The following is a 21190-nucleotide window of genomic DNA, read 5'->3' on the forward strand; positions in this document are numbered from 1 at the left end:
GATGTAACATCAACAGATTGGACTGCCTGGATAGTTCTTTACCCTATCCATTTAACTTGTCCGATAACATTTTCAGGAACACCAAGTCCCCAGCTGTTTTCATTCATCATCTCCTATACTGGCATACTCAGGAGTCCTGCTGTGTAGAAAACACCCTCTCAGGAGCTGTTCCTTCTTCACCTCTCCATATGGCATGTGCAGAGTTTAAAAGACACCGTGCCCTTGATGCTCCACTTCACAAGTTTCCTGAGAGAAGCAGGGTAGCCTGAGCAGGCAGACAAGGAGCAAACTGAGGATGCTGGGTTTCCTTGTCCTGCATGAGCAAGGAGCCCAGCCTGCAGGGTGCCATGCACAGCACGCTGCTTGTGCACAGCTCTGCTGTACCTGGCCTTGGTTCCAAAGTAAAGATTTGTTCCACCGGAATGGCCACGTGCTGCTTTGCAGCAGTGTCAGTAAGGTGACTTCTCTGCAAGGTACCGTTCTAGATTATCAAGGGGGTTTCACTAAAATCAGAACTGAGAACTAACAGGAATTAAGAGAGAAACGCATCTTTAACAGTAGTTAAGTTAGAAACCATCTGGGTTTACATATGCTGTCTGCAAAAGTTTACAGCGTTTCAGGGCACACCCAGGCTGGCTGTACTCTGGGCATCTCACAACAATGGAGTAATGGGCAAGAATTATGGAAAAAGCAGACAGGATTTGCTGTTCTTGGACCTTGTATTAGCTAGACAACAGTGTGCCTGTATTCTGACTTAAGCACTGTCATCATTCTTAGCTGGTACTATTGGTTTCCCTGCCTTAGCTTTCCCCCAAAATAAGATACAGGTTTTAGCTATAGTTGGTACCGTGTGAAGAACTCTGAGGTTGAGCTGTGTTGGTGTTCTTTCTAAATAAGTAGCATCAATACGATAAGTCTTACTTTGTTTTATTCAAAGCTCTTTTCTTGATATCTGTAATATAAGTAATCCTGCCATTCTGTGCAACAGAACAATTGCTCAAGTAATTAGCATTAGACTGATGAGTGGGTTGAGAAATACGTTTAGGTTAGAATAAGATGCATTCCAGCCTATTTCTGTGAGCCTCTGTCCTTTTTCCAGAATCCATGTCTTTTCTTATCGTTTTTGACTAACTTCCTTATGTTCTCAACTTTGCAGTGTTTCAGCAAAAAGCCACTCAAATGCCCAGTGACTACAACAAGATGTACTGCAATGCCAGGAAGCACGGTACAGAATTCAATTTAGCTCTTTAACTTCTTTGGTTTTTTTCAGCAGAACTAGTGGAGAATTGCTACGACTTGATTTTGACTGACTTAACATCTATTTTCCTGCATGTGATTTATATCCTTAATGCTATCACAGCATGAATAGAATCAGATTAAAGAAAGAAAAATAAAAGTTACTGTCCTTTGGGAAAGATTTGTAGAGCCAGAGTTTACTTTATGCCTTTCTGTTTGCTTTCTCCATTGTGATTAAAACTAAGTAAAGGAAAAACTGGAGGGCTCAGCTGTGCTCACTTAATTCCAGCCATGGAAAGGCAGCAGTGAGTGGAGCCTAAGTTCTCTCCTGGGTGCCCCAAGATCCATGTGAAATGAATTACTGGTGGCATTCCAGTTGTTATTTGAGTTGTAGCACATCAAAATGTTGCTACCAAATTCCTTTAACGCTACCCTAAAGTAACTAGCAACGTTACATACAAAATGAATGAACGGAGTGAATATTTTTCTTAACTGTTCTTCTAATAAGTAGATCAGGTTTAAAGCATAAAGAGCAGCATGCAATAGCCTGTATTGTTCTGCGACAGGGAGCTGGAGTGCTACTGGCATAACCTGGCATGAACACTAAAGCACTGAGGAAAAGAACAGCGTAACCTCTACATCTGACTGTGTGTTTGGTCTGAACTCTGAATGTTCATTTCAGATGCAGGTCGTTAGGGTTCTCATTCTGTCAAAACAGAAACAGTTAGCAGAGATGAAAAATAAGAAGTAGAGATTTCTGCCAAATGTGCTAGTATGGAGTGTGATCAAAAGGAGAGGAAACAGTAGCTGTTTTTCTTTACTTTCTTGTGAGTCCTTCCTCACTTAAAGATATAAATGCATAACAGAGCAGAAAAACTGACCCAATTAATAACATGGTTTAAATTCTCAATCTGCCTACGTCCTCTGTGCAGTTTGATACAGGTGCTTCGTGGTCCCTTAGCAACATCCTCATACAGAGATAGATCCCAGCCATCTCAGTGTCAATATCCTGGATACAGCCATGCTGCTGTACCTCCTTGAACCAAACAGTGAAATTGATAGCATACATCTCCCTGACATTTCCCTTCGGTTGTGCACCTGCACTGTAATCTGTTGGAGAACTAGAGATTCTGACATCTTCTCATCGCTCAGCGTATCAAATAATTACAGCTGGGGAGAAAAAGAATCATGTAAAATTTCATGATGCTTTCTGACCAGATTTCAAACCTCAGCTTTTGAGAAACACAGTGTTTGAAGTTGGGGAAGGAATAGGGGGGAAACATTGTGGAAATGTTCTGTCTTAACATGTCAACCGTTTCCTTTAAAGCGTCTGTACTTATAGCTTTAGCACTGGAAGGAAATTATTGTGTGAGCTGTCACTAATGGTGAGTCTGTGGATACAGGCTGTAGTAATGATTGAAATGTTTAAGAAAGATCTTGCTCTGCTGCCAAAGACTAATGGTAGATACTTCATTGATTCATTGGATTTCTCTCATTTGGGGAATTAGGAAAAAAAAAAGGGGGGGAAATGAGAGAAAGAGAGAGAAGTAAAGGGGTGGGGAAAGCCACCCTATGGATGCTGGGCTTAACTAATGGCAAAATCGCACTTACACGCCTTTGACAAAATTACTCAGATCATAAAGAAATGAAGTGAGTTACTAATGTTTATGTCTACGTGTTGTGTTGTAGCAGCATGCAGAAGACGCACTGCCATGGAAGCTGTGAAACACAGCATCCCTGCTGAATGGGAAGATCTTATCCATGTGCAGAAACAAGTGAAAAAGGGGGCAGCTTCTCTGGACAAAGCCGTTGATGGATGTAAGCAGTGGCAGGATGAAAAACAGAGACTGCAGACCGCTCCACAGGTATGAGTCTGAATATTTATGTTTCTTGATGGAATCTTGGTCAGAAGTTTGGAAAACAAACTCCTGTATTTCGGCTCCTACATATGAGATCAAAAATTAGAGCTGTGATTTATCTTGTCATGATTTATATGCCCATCAGCTCCCAAGAAACTCACTGCATGTGCTTCTGAATCGTACAGATACCTGTTTCCACTGGTGCTCAGTCCTGAATTTATTTTGGTTGAATTTAGGAGCTGCTGCATTTGGTTAAAATCCCAAGTTAAATATGTTGATCTCCTAAGATTTGTATTTTACACTGTTAAGCGAGGCACAGGTACATGCATCTTTTATGAAACCACCATCTTGCTGTAGCTGAACAAAATAAATGTGCTTTTGAGCCCCGTCAGCTAACAAAAAATACGACTACTTCAAACATACATCGTTAATATATATTGACTGCATCAGGCTTTCTGCCTGTCTGAAGGTGTTGATTCTACCTAGTGAAATTCACAATTCTGAGAAAAGCTCTTCAGCTCCTTTATATTCAGTGTATGGAGTAAAATGAGGTGCACAAAAACAAGATTTACAAAAGCCCACACAGTGAGTCACTGAAAGAATTGCATCAAAGCTGGATGATAGGCTGAGGAGAAAGGCAAAGTGAAGAAGTTTGTTAATTACTTCCAACAAGACAGCTGGAAGAAGAGGTTATGCCCTCATTTTATATCAGGTCATCCATTGACAAAAATAGTTTATTGTTGCCTTTTGAGTAAATCTAGAAGAAAGAGGAATACTAAGGCTGCTCTGCTGCTCTATGGAGTGGGAGAGCTATCAGATGCTGTGAACAAGGGCAGATTAAATGCCCTTTTGTTTGCATTTACTGAAAAAATCCTATGAGCTTTGTCATCACAATGGAACACTTATTAGCAAAAGCGTGAGACCTTAGAACAGTGCAGGTGTACAGCCCCCAGACCACGCACCACCAGCACAGCATGAGCTGTTCTCAGCAGTGTAGGGGTGTCCAGTGCCCAGGTGAGAACAGCAACACTGCTCCCTCAGCTGGGGAGGTACACAGGGAGGAGGTGGACTCTAATCTGTGCAAAAGATAACAGCATACAGCGTAAGTCTTTTTAGTTATTGTTGTTAACATGAAGATCATATTGGAGGGAGGATTTACCCAGACTGATTTCGCTGCTTAAGGAAGAGTGTTGTTTATATACTCTTTATTGTATATGTTTTGTGCCATAGAAAAGTTTGTCACTGTTAACCTGCAGCATAACGAATTAGCTTCACACTATCACTGCAGTTGTCCAATATTAAAAAATTAAAGCTCAAGTCTCTGTAATTTGACCCCAGAATCAGTGTAACTTGCTGATGGGAAACAAACAGCCCAGGACTCAAGGCAGTGTTCAGAATGCTAGAGTCCAGCTTTATAGATTTATTTATTGTTTCTAAAGCAAACTTTCACTGTTGATTCTTAATGCATGTTTTTTTAATTTAAGGATAAAATGTGCCACCTTAGAGCCACCAGTACTGGGAAGAGACTAGAAAAGGAAAATCTGAATGGTGAGTTACACTTCCTTTTGGATTTCAGAACACCGAAGACTTGTAATGTTAATAAGTACACTGCTAAGGTTCAATGCAAAGCATTGGCTTCATAATGAGCATAGTCTGCATCTTTTTACATCGAAGTTGGTGTAGTGTAACCAGGACTTAGGTGGGGTTGGGATTGCAACCCAAGAATAAGCTCAGTGAGAGTTAATGAGGGAGAAAATTTAGCAGGTCTTTGCAGCTCAGCTTTTCTGTAGTCATTATTTCCTACTGCTTTGTCAGATTAGATTAAATGATTCCTTTATGACAATTTGCTTAATGACTTGGGTATTAGATTTGTATATCAGCTATCAGTTTGCACTTGCAAATCTTTGATGAGCTTTCTATTGCCACAGTAGTTCAGAACTGTGATTCAATAATCAAAGCTATACCATTAGTCATTTAAAATGCTTTTTACCTTTGTGATTCAATGGTCTCTGCAGCTGAATAAATCACCTGTACTTCCTGCAAATTATTTTGTTGTTATGAAGAGATTGTTTTAGGTGTTACTGGCTTTAGGCCTATGATTTCTGTAAACTTCAGTATGTTCAAGTTTTTGGAGAGAAAACATATTGGGGGTTTTTTGACACTGGATTTAATAGCACAGTCTTTGCATTTAAATCAATCACATAAGTGATATTTCCTTTTAGTACAAGAGGGGGAAAATAATGCACAGCTCTGTTTTGATTTATTCTATTAGCCAGTGTTATATCTACATAGACTTGATAGCTGAGATGCTGTAAAGAAGGGAATTTTTTTACTGGTCCTGTGGCAGAATAGCAGTTCAGACTATTTCAGCTTGGTAGGGTTGCAGCAGCAGCCTGCACACATGAGTGGGCTGAGTCCTTTCAGCCTTCGTAAAGGTGCTCAGAGCTAAAATCTGTTCTCTGTAGACAAGGCAAAGCTCACTGTGACATGAGGTTGAATGTTGGAATGCATTTGGCTGTGGGCTTTTCTTTTTAAGGCCACATCAGTCTGGTCAGTGTTGCTGTCCTCTGTCCAGCATTCAGTTAGTCAGTAACGCATACAGGCAGAAATGTAGTAGCAACAGCAGAATTTAAAATTTGCTGTAACAATGAGGCTTGTATTACACAGTAACTCAGATAATGATCACTATGTCCCCTTCTGATCTTAACCTCTCTGCCATCTGTTACGCTATTTTATATTCTCTGATGAATATAAAGCAGAAATACAATGGGAAGAATCATTATGTAGGCCCTGGTTCTGTCCAGTGGCACACTATCAGAGATCTAAATCCTTGAAAAGAAGTTGTGTTTTTTTTTACCAGATGGAACTCCATCTACAGCTAGAGCATATTAATGATGAGTAGAGAAAGGTGTCAGAAAAAGCATTATCTAAATCCAGATATAAATTGCCTGAATCAAAGATAATTGCATTTTTTTTCTCTGTAACAGTTCTAAGGAAAGCAGAGCAGAGAGCATTCACTTCTGAGACTTTTTGTACCTTATGCCATTGAAGAAGACAGTGCTATGGTTGTTAGCAGTTTGCAGATTCATTTATCAGACTCTAATTTTTACACCTGCATAGAGATTCTCCAGCTGTACCTTTAAAATCATGGGCTTTTACCTTCAGCTGCCATGTTTGAAATCAGGATTCGGATACCCATTTTCATAGGCTGTTTTTGAAGACTTGATTTGGAATTTAAACAGATCATATCAGGAGCCTGTTAGAAAAGGAATTTGATTCTTAATGAGAGAAGAAAATATATGCTGTAAATGAGGAACATAATTTTTAGTTTCTTGATAAGTTTGATCTTGCTTCCACTGTAATGAAAGTTTTTAATGAGAGCAGCAGTAAGTTCAGTCTTCCATTATAGCATTTGATGATATCTTGAAGTCCATGTCTCAGTTTGCAACAGTTTAAATATAGGATCTAAAAACTAGAAGTAGCCTGTTGCCTATGGGAAAAATTCATCCCTTAGTTAGGCTTCTGTCTGATTTGGAAAGCCAGCAAAAGAAGTGAAGCTTCTACAGGCATTCGGCATCCCTGTTTTGTAGCACACACCCATATTGTTTAAAAAACTACACAATCTGCATCTTTTAGACATTTGAACTGCTTCTGTGAGCACTGCTTAGCCCTTTCTGAACATGAGATTTAAAAATCTGCCTTCTAGTTCAGTTACATTATGGCACCTTATGTGCCACATCCTACAGGTTTAGTCATCCAGCATCTAAAAATAAGTACAAGACTGCAAAAACTACATAGGATTATTTAAAAATTGCCTATAGCTAGATAAGTATCTCTTCATAGCTGGTCTCTGTGGAACCTGGTCCTGTGTTAGGGATATGGTTTGCACAGTATTGCTGAATCTTACTATTACATAAGATTCCTCATCCCAATAGGGAGTAACTGATACTCTGTTCCCCACTTATTGCAGCAAGAACTGAGTAGCAAGTGTCACTGCTTCACTGCTGGGTAATGAGCAGGACAGAGGTCACAGAAGATGAATTATAACTCAGATGGACTTCAGAAGACTAAAACTGCATTATGCAAAGATTAGTTATTTAAAAAAAAAATAAAATAGAAGTAGTCAGTAACTTATATGATGGTTTTAAATGAAGGCAGATCTCAGGAAGTACCATCAGATGCTTAGTCCTCCAGTGACACCTATGGGGCAAACAGGCAACTCAGTCTCCAGCTCCTTGTCAGGACTGGCACAGCAGGTGCTCTGCTGAGGAAGGCAGAGGGCTTTCTGCACTGAAATTTCACAGGGAACTGAACTGAAAACTATTTAACAGCTGAGCTGTTGATCAGTAGGTACCTAAACAGCTGGTCATTAATAATGTCTCTCTGTCACTGAAAGTGTCCTTCATATCCAAGAAATAACAACCCATTGCTATGCAGACTCACTCCTCTAAGGCTGTGCATACAGCCAGTCATCACTCCAGTAACAGCAAACTCCTACAAATTTTCTTCTTCCAGGTTGTGATTTCCAGCTTTTTAGATGCCTATTACAGTAAAGCTGACAGTAAAGTTTAATTAAGTTTGCTCAGCCAGCTGCCAAAGACCAAATCTCTTCCTCAGCTTCATCCAAAAAGCACACAGAAGAGCACCACTCAACTTTCACAGACTGTCAGTTCATTGATTAAGTTTGCTATCCCCAACACTTGGCTTTGATCCTCAGCCCTCATCAGCACCTTGCTTCCAGTCCAAACTGCCAGCAGACTGCTTATTCAACGGTTGACTCCACTCCAGCATGCAGGTGGCTCTAAGCAGACATTTCCTGAACCAGCACCTCAGTTGGAGCCTGTTAACCAATAGGCAGAAGAACAAAGCCTCTCATTTTGACACGTGGATCACTGGAAACTCAGACTACCTTACCTAATCCTGTTAGCACAGTTGAAATAAGTCAGCACTTTCTGTGGTATCTGTTGGACTTGTGAAGCTTCAGCTTTAGCCTGGTTTATTTCCAGCTTAAGTATTTCATAGCTTCACTTAATGCTTACAGTATTAAATATGTAAGCACATACATACGTAATAACAACATAGCAAACATAAATAACAGAACTCAGTTTCCTGCCCATCTGTCATCAAATCAGGCCTTTGCGAGGCAAGCCCACAGTAAAACTGTTGACTAAAGAATTCAGAAAGACAACTGACTTTTCTGTGTACCCTCACAAATGCTCCTTTATCCACCCAAAGAGGCAATCCTTGCTGTTAAAAGTACAAAACTCACCTCGTGTCATTCTCCCACACAACACTCGCCTATTTTTGTGGCTGCTCTATACTCCTCTGCTCCCAGAGACGTGCTCAGAGTTGAAGGAAAACACTCAAAAGTGACTCATGTGTGTATTTTGTAAAATATTAACTTTGAAAGACGTTCTGTACTGGCCTAATTTATCTCTGATATATACACGACTAGTCGTTAATTGCATCAATTTCTTTTTAGCGTCCAATTAGGACTCCAGCAGAGAAGGAAGAGATGCCTAATTAACAGAGGTAAGAGCATGTATACAAAAAAAATACACAAGACATTATTTGTCATGGAAACTAATGCTTGTGGAAGTACTTTTCATCAGAGTTCATTCGCATAACAATAGAACGGAAGAGCATCTTGATCAGAGGTCTGATTTCACACACACACAAAAAGAAAACAACCATCAGACATCCTGGTTTATATTAGAAATTATTCTGTCGGGCTTCTACCTGTTCTTCTGACAGGAAGGCAAACATGCAAGCAGTTAGTCCACTAAAAGGCTAAAAGCTATGTTAGTGTAGCCCTCCATACAGAAAACACATGCATGTCAAACACACTCAATATTTAGATAAGGTTTTATAGCTGGAAAAAGTTGTATAGATGTGTACAGAAATGCTTATTAATCTGGAGACTAAAGGTCATTTTAGTGCTAGAAAACTTGCCTGTGGTGAGACATTCTCCCTGAGCAGCAGGATTTCCTTATGCTCCTGGTACTGATTTTGTCTGTCTTCCTTTTGGCACCTAATAACAAAACAAACTATTCCAGATCTTATTATTTTCTACCTGTGTCTTTCTATGTATAATCACACAGCAAGTTTTAAAACTATATGTATACCTTTCAATGAAAATTGATCATTAGGTGCTGCTAAGACATAAGAGTAAATAAATATTTTAGAGTAGTCGTTACTTTTGCTCGTTTACTTGTATGTTTTAATCAGTTCTGTTTTCAGACTCTGTTCTGAGAACAGGATTACCAGGAACTGAGCTCAGCTCAGCAGCTGGGGCTGTAGACGGATTTCATGAATTATTTTGCGTTTATTCTAAGCATGGGATGTAGTGAAATAATCACCTGGTAAATTTACTTTGATAATCCTTCATTTATTGACAATGATGAATGGACGTTGTTAAAAGTTTAAGGCCGAAAGCAAGGATGCCTGCATCTTTTTAGCCTGTCTATAAGTCTTGTTCTTGAGATCTTCACAAATTCACAGTACCTCAGTTTTCACAGGCATTCTTTCGTCACAGCACTACAGTGCCCACCGTAAAACAGAGACCTCCTTTCCTGCTGCTTATCCTCTAACATTATTTGTTCAAGCTTCTCCATAATTCTCACAAAACTAAAAATAGCAGTGCTGTAATGTGACCTGAAAATGAAAGAAATCGTCACTGCCTCTTCAAGCAGCAGCTCAACTCCTAATGTGGGTTTTTCTTTATGATTGTTCCTTTGAGTAGGGCTGGGGTCACCTACACCAAATGGATAAAAAAGCTCTGAACATTACGATTAACAGCTTAGGTAATAGCAGAGGTGCTTGTTAGCTGCAGATTGCTAATGTGAGATGAACTGTTGAAGAAGGGAGGTGGAATTACCCCTGAGATTAGAACAGGTGGTCTCTGTCAGTTTTAGAAGGTGAATTACATGTTGGAAAACTTAGAAAATACAGTTTATCTATAGCACATTCTAACTGTAAACTGTAAAGCATCAGGATAGCCCTGGGGTGTTGGGTTTGAGGATTTTTCTTCCCTCTCTCACCTTGCTCACAGAAAGATCACGTTTAGAGAAAAACAGCAAGGTATAAAAGGGAATGTTCATTCACCTGCATAGACCGGAAAACTTGTGTGCTTATGGTGAAGTTCAGAAATCCCCCAAGAAACCATGTTTGATGTTTATGGCATCAATGTTCTCCCTTAAAGTAATGAGAACATCCAGTGCGCACAGTGCCTAGGAGGACTGGATTGTTCCTGAACGAAGTAAATTAGATAGAGTTAAAACCTGGGGGGGTAAAAAAAAAAAGAGTTGTTTGTTAGCAGTCCAGTACCAGTTCCTATTGATGTATTTTCTTATGAGAAGTCACGGGGGAATCTGAGTGTTTACTTATTGCAGACCATCAACTACTGCATTTCTATTGCTAATATCCTTATTTCCCAAACAAACAATAACGCAGCAGCTCTTAGGTATTTAGACACTCAGACCATCGTACCTTCTAACCCAGCAGGTGGACTGCGTGGTCGAGTTTATCACACTCATTTCAACCATTTCTGTGTTCCATCTTATTCAAAAAGAAAAAAAAAGAAGTCCATTCAGACATGAGCATTATTCCTTATTTCTTACAGTGCAGCTCTTCAGCCAGCTGTGCATCGCTGTCCCCAGTCTGGCACCCCACGTGGCTGCACCCCAAGAGGCTCCAGTGCTGGCACACAGCACAGCACAGCAGTGCAGCCCTCGCTGCACCGTCAGCATCGTGGGATTGCTCACCTGGGCCAGCTCTGGAAGAAGTCCACTATCACTTAAAGCAAATGAGTACGATTTCTTGTAAAGTCAGCACTGAATTTTAGTCTTTCTTTGCCAACTTTTTTGTCCAAATGACAGATGAAGATTTATATAAGATATATATAAGATATATCACATGCTTTGATTGCTTTCAAACTGTTCAGTTTTTCCGTGATGGTTGACATTGTTAAGAAGTAGATTTTATACACAAAAGAGGAAGAAAATGAAAAGTTAAAGATTATGGTGATATAAAGGTTATAGGCAAAGTTTAGTTTTTACTTTCCATTAGAATGTTTTTGTATAAACTTTGTATGCAGGTTTGTCTTCTGTAGGACTAAAAACTGCACTTGGTGAGTTTTAACACATATAGTCAAAGTAAAACTAATCTCTAAAGTGAAACTGTACAAATTAAAAATGTAAATCAGTACTAATTGCGCACTACTGCATTCACGTAATTAAAATAATTGTATTTAAAGGAAAACGTTTTGTCTAATAAATTGATTAAGATCAAGCGATACCCAGAATAAACCAAGAAGAGCTCTCATGGCACAAGTGAAGACACAAAACACAATTAATGTGTCTGCATTTATGCAGTGAAACACTCCGTTATTTAAGTGAGTGTGTGATGATACAGGACCATGCGAGAAGATTTGCTCATACACACAAGAGAAGAAAATGATCACATATCCAACTTGCAGAGGGCGTAAGAGAATATTTGATCTTTTAAGTAGTAGCTTACGGAGACTTCTCCCACCCTTGTTATCTGAGATTTCTGGAAACAGTCTTAACAAGCAGCTGAACAAACTACTGTCCCAGAAAGCCTCACAGAGATCATAATCTTTACCCTCCTCTCAGTTGCTTGTTATTCACTGGCATATTTAGGAACACGAGATTTTCAAAGCAAGCTCCCTATCAGGCATGCTATAAGAGACTTAGAGTTTTGTTAGGAAAAACTTTATAATCAATCAGAAACCTTCAAATTATGCACAACTCCTGATCCCTGCCTACACATTAAAGTGACCAAAATTGGGAAGGCGGGGGGTGGGTGGTGGTGGAGGATTTGACGTTCAGCCTTATGAGCCTTGAGGGCCATATTTCCTTCATTTCAATCACTAACTTACTGTGCCAAGAACCATTACAAATAAAAGCGAGCCAAAAAGACATTATTGGGATTTTATAATAATGAGAGAATCTTGCGGAGGAGCATTAGTGTCCACATATGGTTTTAGGCTAATTAAAATTCTATTTTAAATGGGCTGATTAAACATTTTCAGGAAATTATCTGTTCTCTGGGGAAACCTCCCATTTCTGTGAGGAGCACTCCCACAAACACTGCAGATGTATTGCTATGGAGTTATAAATATTCAGTGGCTGCTGTTATCAACACAGCAGCACAGCTTTGTATTCTGTACCAAGACTTTTCTTGAGCTGCTTGAGCCACAGCAAAAGCCTTGTAATGTAGAACGCCTTCCAGATCTGGAATGACTGCCTATGGCCTGGGGAACATGACCATGTGGACATGGAGCAGGATACATTACTTGAAAAACTTTAATGCATTTAATCTGCACTCTATTTATTACTTTTTTTCCTCTTAAGCAGTATCTCTTAAGAAAAATTGTGTTTATGTTCTTATAAACCTAGCTACCCAGAGTATCCTCCAGCAGTGATTTCCAAAGAGGCCAAACATAAATTGAAGAAAAGAATACACACCATGAAACATGTTGGTGCCCAGTGTTTTCCTCTGAAGTCTGATGTTTGCTTCCACAGCGCAGGAGACGAATGGACCTTGCTGGGATCAGTCCTCTTGGTCCTGCAGGCAGGATCCAGGTCCACACTGCACTACTACATGAGAAGCAACAGTTTCTTCGCCCCAGTAAGAGGGCACCTACGAATCATTGAGATCTGGGGTCAGTGGTAAGAAACTAAAAAACTTTATAAAGTCACACCAAGGAAACCTTAGATGTTTCCTGGAAGACAAACTAGGAGCCATCAAAACACCAAAGTTGTAGTTCCCCATCAGGGAAAGCAAACAAAGTGTGTTCTGTTTTGTGCATAGGAAAATTGGGATCTATGATGTGTGGTACACAATATACCATAGCTTTCCACCCAGGGTGAGGTAGGATTACCCATAACAAAGCACCTCGTTCTCTGCTTTTGCTGCTTCATAGAAGTTCAGATCTGAGTGTACCAAGTGCAGTAGTTCTGGTGTTACAGGCAGCTTCCTGTTCCAAGCCCAGCAGCTGGGAACACAACCACGGAATTCCTTGTTCCTGTAAGTTTAAGCACAGAAGAAACTATTGTTACACAGTAATAACAGTCGAGTTTTTAGAAGTATAAAGGCTAAATTCAGCTCTTTAAGAAGCATTCTAGAACCTCGGTACTTTATACCAGTGAGATGTAAAGAGCAAAAAAGCTCCAGTAATCCTTCAACAGGAAGGGCCGGAGTCATAGACACCTTGTATTTTTCATCAGTGAAGCATTTGTTTGTAGGGCATTTTCACAAGCAAACCCCAGCTCCCAAAGACACTGACAAATGGCAGGCAAGCCCTCCCAACCAACACAAAGACTTCTCTTTTTTTATTCCCCCCATTATTTCCTAAGGCAATGTCATTCCTTCAGGCAGCAAGTGCAAGGAGCATCAGATAAGACAAAACATCTCACTGTTGCACAATAGAAGCATAACAACAGTAAATATTTAAAACAGCCAAAGCTGTCACTGAGACAACTTCAATCTAGAGCCCCAATGTGCAAAAAGTAATAGCATTTCCAACTGCTGTAGCTGGGGCTGCTGCTAGTGCCTCTGTTGCAGAAGTACCGCTGCGCCACAGCACACAGGTAGGTTACCAAAGATCCATGAAAACAACAGGGAAGATACACAGTGTCACTTCAGGGAAGAAATACTTGCAATGCCAAAGACTTGCTCCACTTCATCACTGATCCTCAGCTGGGGAAAGGTTTGACACCAACAGCTCAGTGCCTCCTCTGATTGCTGTCCTTTTAAAGGAGAACAGAAAACCTTTCAATAACTTATGTACTATATCTCAGCTATGCTGTTGTTATACAAAATCTTTTTTGCCAATAAGGCTCATCACTAAGACATTCTGGCAGAAAGGAAGTTCTGATAACCACATGTGTGTTACTAACAGGAAACACGCCACTGAGTCTCGTTTTAGCAGTGCATGAACAGTGAACTAAATCACAGGAACCTAAAAGCCCCACTGATGTGAGATTCCTGTTGTAGGTGCTCTACAACATTATCTTCATGGTAAGCTTAAAGATTCACTAACTGACCAATCAGGAACATAAGAGCGGTCTGCAAGGTAACCCATGGCTCAGACACAGTGTGCCGTCCACAAGGGTGCAGCATGCCCTTGCTGGATACTCACTCTATGAGCAGGGCAGCAATAATAGCAGGAAACAGCAGAACAAGGATGAAACTGATGTCCTGCTTTTGTTTTATCAAAGAACCTATAATGCTTGCAGGAATTTACAAATCTCCTCCATCACATTTCAGCCTTGGTTGGAGATCTTTACCACAAGAGCAGGAGCAAATGATGAGAGCTGCCCTGACAGCCCTAGAGGGGAAGGGAGCACCAGGCACAGCCAGCTGCTTGGTACAGTCAGCAGTGCCAAGAGAAATTCCCAAGAGTTACATGTGTTAGCTGCAGTTGTTTGCAGATGGAAGCGGAACAAGATGTGCTCATACAGGATATCTAAGCTGCATCATTGTCTGAACAAATAAAATCACGCATGAAGAACCACTACCAGCAAGAATTAAGCTTACAGCTGCCATCTATGCAGAGCACACATCTACCTGCTGAAGGGATGGGAAGGAAGAATCACAAGAGCTTAATCCATCTCCTGTGGGAAAAGCAACTGAAGATCTTTTTCAGCATGAGATGGAAGTAAGAGCAGAGCAAAAGAAAGGAAAGAGAAGGAAGCATTCTGTTCTGATCATTTCACTGCCACATCATTCCTTATTTTCTCCCGTCCACCTAAAGTGGAAGTTTACAAGACATGAACACGGTTAGAGGAGTCTTGGAGGAAAGATGCACCAAAAGACTCAGCAGGACTATCTGTCCTCAGGTACCTTCTGTTGGTACATCCTGCTGAGAGAGGGTGAGCACCGAGCTCCCTTCCCGTCACACAGCACACATTACACATCTGTGTGAAGCACAGCTCAGTCTCTCCCTCCTCCCATCTGAGCTCAGTACGTGCCTGGAGGAAGAGATGCCAATATCACACCCACGCGCTTCTCCTCCTGCCCGGCTGCCCTCCCAGCAGGCACGAAGGATGCATCCGCCTCCATGGTGAGGCAGCTAACGCTGAGGGTTTATTTTTAATCTCTTCCCTTAACCTTTCTGCATGTTCAGCTGCAACACAAAACCATCTCAGGGGTGGAAAGCTCCCTTTAGCAGGAACAGGCCCGGCCCCAGATACTGACTGCCAAACTGAACAGTGACTGCATGCCCGCTGTGCCTCACTGATCAATCTGTTTGCCTAACACTTCTTGCTTCAGGGTATTGGGGCACCAAGTCAGTCATTGAGCAGCTCTCACACTGCTGAGTACTCCTTACCCAGAGGTGAGGTACTGGAACAGGTTGCACAGAGGCTGTGGGTGCTACTTCCCCAAAGGTGCTCAAGGCCAGGCTGGATGGGGCGCTGGGCAGCCTGGTCTAGTGGGTGGCAAACATGCCCACTGCGGGGAGGTTGGAACTGGGTGATATTTGGGGTCCCTTTCAACTCGAACCATTCTGCAATTCTGCAAGTACTCAGTGTGGAGCACAGCGAGATGTGCTGTGCCATGGGAGCTGCAGCACATTTGTATGGGAAATCCAAACATGCTTTGGAAAAAAACATGGCATCAGGGCCCTACCCCTGAGATCACAGAAACAAAGACATGCCCAAGACAAAACCAACCTGAATTCCAGTGGCTGGGGGAGTGAAAACTCCTCACTGCTCTTATACATCATTGAAGGGAACTTATTACAATGGTGGGCGAGCCAGCTTCAAGCCTCCTCCTTCCACCCACAGCTTCTGCTGCATTTACCTCTGTTCCATCACTCATTCACGCTCCCTCAGCCACTCGCCCACATACGCTCCTTGCTGACAGCACAGCTGCACGTATGCATTCAGAACTACAGGAACTGCCTTTGTAATTCGGGTATTGAGAGAACAAGCAGCAGCAGCAGCGAGAGCAGGATCTGAGGGGCTGTGCAGGACAGATGGCTGCAGGTGTGCACTGCACACTCATGCAGCATGCTGGTGTTCCAGCCAACTGATGCAAAGCTGCTGAAACAGCCCCTGGGGGCTCTTTGCAAGAGCAAGTTCTGGCTAATTTTAGATCTGAGGCAGCATCAGTAACCATCAAATATGGGAAGTGGGGTTTTCAAAGAAGCTGAAGGCAGCTGAAATCAGTGAGAACAAGCTGTTTCTTTCAGGCCCTCTTGAAAAGCTCAGCCCTGGCAGCCATGGGAAAGGCAGAACCCTGCTGCAGTCTGCAGTGAGAGGTGATCCTGCTCCCCCAGCAGACACATATCCTGGTACACCAGGCCAGATCACTCCTTTCTTCCTTGGGGCAAACAGCCTTCATGCCCAGGTGCACACTGACCTGGGGTTCAGGACAGCCTTCAGTACCACATTTCTGCCTCACAAAGTGAAGCACAGTGACCCAGCAGCCAGCTGTACTAACAGCCCTGCAAGCACTATTCCAGGCTCCCAGAAATCCACATTATGAAGCTGGGTGTCACCAGCATGACATGATATACGCAATAGCAAAGGGAAGACGCAATGTGGCACAGACACAGAGCACAGCTGCAGGAGCAGCACAGTTCCTGTACTTTGTCTTCATTATTTGACAGTTCGCCATCTCTCCAGGATGAAGCCCATAGTCTCCTATCAGCAGCATGCTCGGCTGATTGCAGCAGCACAGACCACAGTAGATTATTCAGTAGCCAGTGTAACAGCCCCCACTGTAGCTGCAGATTGGAAGTGCCACATTAATCGATTTGGGTTTCAGGACAGGTGTGGGCTGCTTATGAATCACTGCACCTCAGTGCAGCAGAGGAGTGGATCACAACTCAGCCAGGTAACCAGCAGCACACACCATACAACAATACAATATACAGAGTGTGGTGGAAAAAAAAAAAAAAGGCATTATCAGAAGGCTTTCGACCCCAGATAAACAAAACAAAGCTTCTAAATTATATAGGCCATTAAATAAATACGCCAGTATCAAATCTGTCACATCTCAAAGATGGTGACTACCTGCTAGGGATACACTGCAAAATTCATGTTCATTTTAAATGGAACAAGTGAAGGATGCTCTTGCTCTTACCATGCAGCTGAGGTTCAGACAGCAGGGCCTGCCAGCACAGTGCAGCAGCTTCCACACACAACTTGATCCCACATTGCCATTATGAGCCATTGTGCTTCTCCAGAGGTGTCACAACGAGCACCATTGCCACCCCCCTGCTGCAGGCGTACACAGGTAACACATTCCTGGAAGGTCTGGTCTCTGCAACTGAAGCTCTTACAGGGCATGAAGACATTAAGCTCTGAGATTCATCCCAAATCTAAGCACCATCCTCAGAGCCCAAAGGACACAGTTGTGACACAGTTGTCCACTGCCTCACTTGAACATCTTGACTTCATCCTAAGGCTCCAAAACCTGCATGCGCTGTAGGAAGGATCAGAATAGACATTTGTAAGGAAATAAGGGTGCAACACATACAAAGCCAGTTCTGAGTAGCACAACACAAAACCTGTGCCCATACAGGAACGCAGCCTCTCCAGGCCTCCCCAGGCAATTTGCAGTTTCCACCTAACTTAAAAAAAGCACAAAGCTGCTGAAACAGGAAGCAAGATTAGGACAACAGCAGCACAGCACGTGCTGGTGCACAGTCAGGACAGAGTGCACAAGAGGGGTTGTGCAAGTCCCTGTTTTGGTTATTTTGTCTGGAATTGTTCACTTCTTGCTGAAATGTGTAGCGCTTTCTCAGCTTTCCAGCCAGCTGCATTGCAGGTATGGCTGCATTCCTACCATCCACAACCACTGCAAGCCTCCTGGAGACAGACTCTTCACTGTGAAAGGCATCCAACAAACATAAGGTATTTATTAGCAGCAGCAGGGGAAGTAAATAATGGTACGGAGGAGCACTCCTCCTATGCCTTGAGATATTTAAATAAATGAGGCTTAAAAGCCATTTATTTTGGAATTACTGTTGCCAATGATTAACACATTATAACTACTCAGCCTTGTGTTAATCTCTCTGGGCAGACAAGGAAACATCGTATTAACCTACACTGTTTGTTCATAATCTCCAAACTGAATCTTTGTTATGTTACCCTGGGGCCCAGAAGTTCAATGTAGATGGAATTGCTTTTTCAGATGCCCACGGCCCAAGACCGGCAGGTTTTGAGTTCACACCTTGTGCTAAATGGCACGGCTTCTCATTGTGCTCACTGCAGAATGGGAATTATCAGAGCAATATCACTAGCTGTGCTAGAAAACTGTTCTAAAATTAGCAGTGTTGCCAGGAACATGCACTGCTTTTTCTTCCCTGAGATCAGTAACTAAGTTGTGGTAAAACCAGCAGAGAGAACTTACCATCATTAGCGCCGTTGAAGGTTATTTCAATGATAGTATCAGGGGAATTCAGGTGTTATTTGTGATTCAGGCGGTTCCTTTGTTGATTTGGGTTGGGGTTTTGTTTTGGTTGTTGTTTGCTGTGTTCATTTATTTTAGATTTGCTGATAATGAAAGGGAGCTCAGTTCTCCAGCAGTCAGCAGCAGGAGGGGGAGAAAGAAAAGGGGGATGGAGGATACCAGAAATCCTTCCACTCTTAACATCTCTATACAAGAACCCAGAAAATACCTGAATTACAAAGAAACAGAGAAGGCTCAGCACAGCAGACCCAATGGTGCTTGTCCATCCCTGTACTGGACATGAAAGCATGATTGTTATTAATGTTTTATCTGATGTATTCTACATTAGAATTATTATTCATCCAGAATCCAGCTTCTGCTCTAATATATCCACCTAAATTCTTATTAAATTTTGACAAGTTGTTTTTCATCAATAGTATCATTTTCATCAATAGTATCTATTCTTGCTAAGAGCCAACTCCCTACTTGGCATCACAACATACCTTCAGCTTCTTTCAGATTTGTCTCGCAATGGAGAGCTCCTTTAGTTACAACTGTTTTTCCAAGTTCTTACAACACAGAACAGGGATCAGCACGACAGAGATTCCAACCTACATTAACAGTGGGGAGGGTTAACTGAGACTGCTCAGGGGAACCTGCGAACACCAACTCCAGAGCTCCAGCAATCAGCTCAGATAACTGCAGAGCAGTACTGAGGTACGATGCAGTGATAGAACAAGTCTCTTAGCAAGCCTAGAGGGGAAGAAAAAAATAAAAAGCATGACAAGCTTCAGGAGAAGTGAAGTCATAAGAAGATGAGATATCAGGCTGAACTCACATTGTCAAATCAGGCACATTTTTCCCCTCCTGTTCAAGTAAAATATGCACTCTGCAGGAGCCTGGATGGGAAACTTGGAAAAAGCATCCAGCCATCTCTGTGATTCATCGAGGAATTCTGCTGAATCTGCAGTTGTTGCTAAAGCAACAGAAAGCTTAAACTGAAGCAAAGAACCGATGAAGGATTAAAGCTGACAACACAGCGCTATTTCTGAAAATGAGATAACGTGCATCACCTCCACACACACAATCTTTAAATCTACTGTTTGCCATGTTTTGCACTGTGGGATAATTGTGCAAGAACAGTGAGACTGAGATCAGAAAGTCCAGTAAGAAAACACTGGAATGTGTGCAAAGATACAAAAAGATAATCTCAACATGGCTATTAGTTGTACTTCCAACACAGAAAAGAGTGAACCCAAGAGGCAAGATTAAGAAGCAACAGAAAGAAAATACCTGTAAGTTTGCCACTGAGACTCTTACTAAAAATATAGCTGAGAACAACAGTGTACCAACATGAAGACATTTGACATGCATGGCACAGCTGGTCAGATTCACACCTTCACAAACACCTCAGGACACGAGCTAGCCAATGAATGGGTTTTTTTTCATTAGAGGATGGGGGAAAGGGGAGGGTATCTGTCTCATCTCATTACCACTGCTATACTCTGCTCTTGTTTTACTCCGGAACCAGATATATTAGCAAAAACAAAAGTAAGGAATCCAAAATTTGGTTGGAGTACATCCACAGGATTATTTGTGATGTGCTTAATATTGCAGCCCAATTTTTTTTAAAGATTAAGGCAACACAATGTTTGTAGATTAAAAAGAAAAAAAAAAAGTGTTACAAGCCATGGTAATGAACACAGGCACTCTGTGTCCTTCTGAAACCACTGGAAATACGGCTTTGTTACCAGGAATCAGTGCCAGGAGATATTTTGAAAGAAGGGAGAGTTGAAGCCATAGGTCGTCTCCTCCCTCACAGCTCCTTCCATTTCAACTCTTATCAGATTTTTATTAAGCTTTTGTTTGTTTTGTTGTCATAGTTTTGGTGTTGCTTTTTTTTTTTAAATGGTCGTGGTTAAGGGTGTATATACGCAGGAACTTGACTGATCTTCCAAATAATCCATTATGCATAGAATAAGCCACCAAATTAGAGCAGTTTATTGCAGTAGGAAGGCAATAAAGATATTCACCATTTCTACATCTCCAGATAACGGCTTCTATATCAAGAAACCAACAAAATCTTTGGTAGGAATTTAGGTCAGGTTAGTAATCCTACCTTCTTTACAACACAGAATCTAGTTGCTTTGCTCGTTTGTTCTTTTATATGAAAGAATGATACGCTATTTATGTAAACATGAACCTTATTTAATACAAACTAATTTTAGCATCTTTGGCAAAAGGTGGAGCTATTGCAACTAGATTAGTCCTAGCATATCTGCAAGCCCAGCCTTTTGAATTACCCTGATGTTACATACATTATTTATAACCTTTTGACAAAAAAATATCCTCTTAGAAGACACATTGCAAAGGTGTTTTCCATACAAAGAAGGCTTTCCAATTCAAAACATTGCTCATTTTTATATGCATGTTTTCCAAAACTTTTTGTGGAGAGCTGGGAGAAAATCCACCCCACCATTTACCACTGCTGGCATGAAGCGCTGCTTGGGTAAGAGGCTTCCACTGAAAAACCACAGGAACATTCTACTACTCTGCCTCAGGTTTGCTTTGAAAATAGGATGTGACTAGTTTAGCCACTTTCACTAAAAGCAGTTGTGCTGTTGCGATTGTAAGTTACTGCCTACAGAGAACAGTGATTTAGCTTACCT

At 41.6% G+C, this 21190-nt stretch overlaps 1 protein-coding gene across 2 annotated transcripts in view; it reads left to right on the forward strand.

Annotated features, from left to right (window-relative positions):
• Positions 1–11354, forward strand: part of BANK1 (B cell scaffold protein with ankyrin repeats 1) — a 124945-nt gene extending 113591 nt beyond the window's left edge. Inside the window, exons 11-15 of one of the 2 annotated variants that reach the window (XM_015862136.3) lie at positions 1157–1225; positions 2926–3101; positions 4580–4643; positions 8578–8627; positions 10717–11354. In XM_015862136.3, coding sequence (XP_015717622.1) covers positions 1157–1225; positions 2926–3101; positions 4580–4643; positions 8578–8588 — 320 coding nt within the window. In that variant the 3' untranslated portion in view covers positions 8589–8627; positions 10717–11354. The remainder of the gene's footprint in view (positions 1–1156; positions 1226–2925; positions 3102–4579; positions 4644–8577; positions 8628–10716) is intronic. The other variant, XM_085547104.1, reaches the window with a different exon arrangement.
• Positions 11355–21190: the final 9836 nt, after the last annotated feature.

The sequence above is a fragment of the Coturnix japonica genome, chromosome 4 (genome assembly GCF_054131305.1).
Source record: "Coturnix japonica strain WE chromosome 4, WE-NBRP24, whole genome shotgun sequence".
NCBI lineage: Eukaryota > Metazoa > Chordata > Aves > Galliformes > Phasianidae > Coturnix > Coturnix japonica.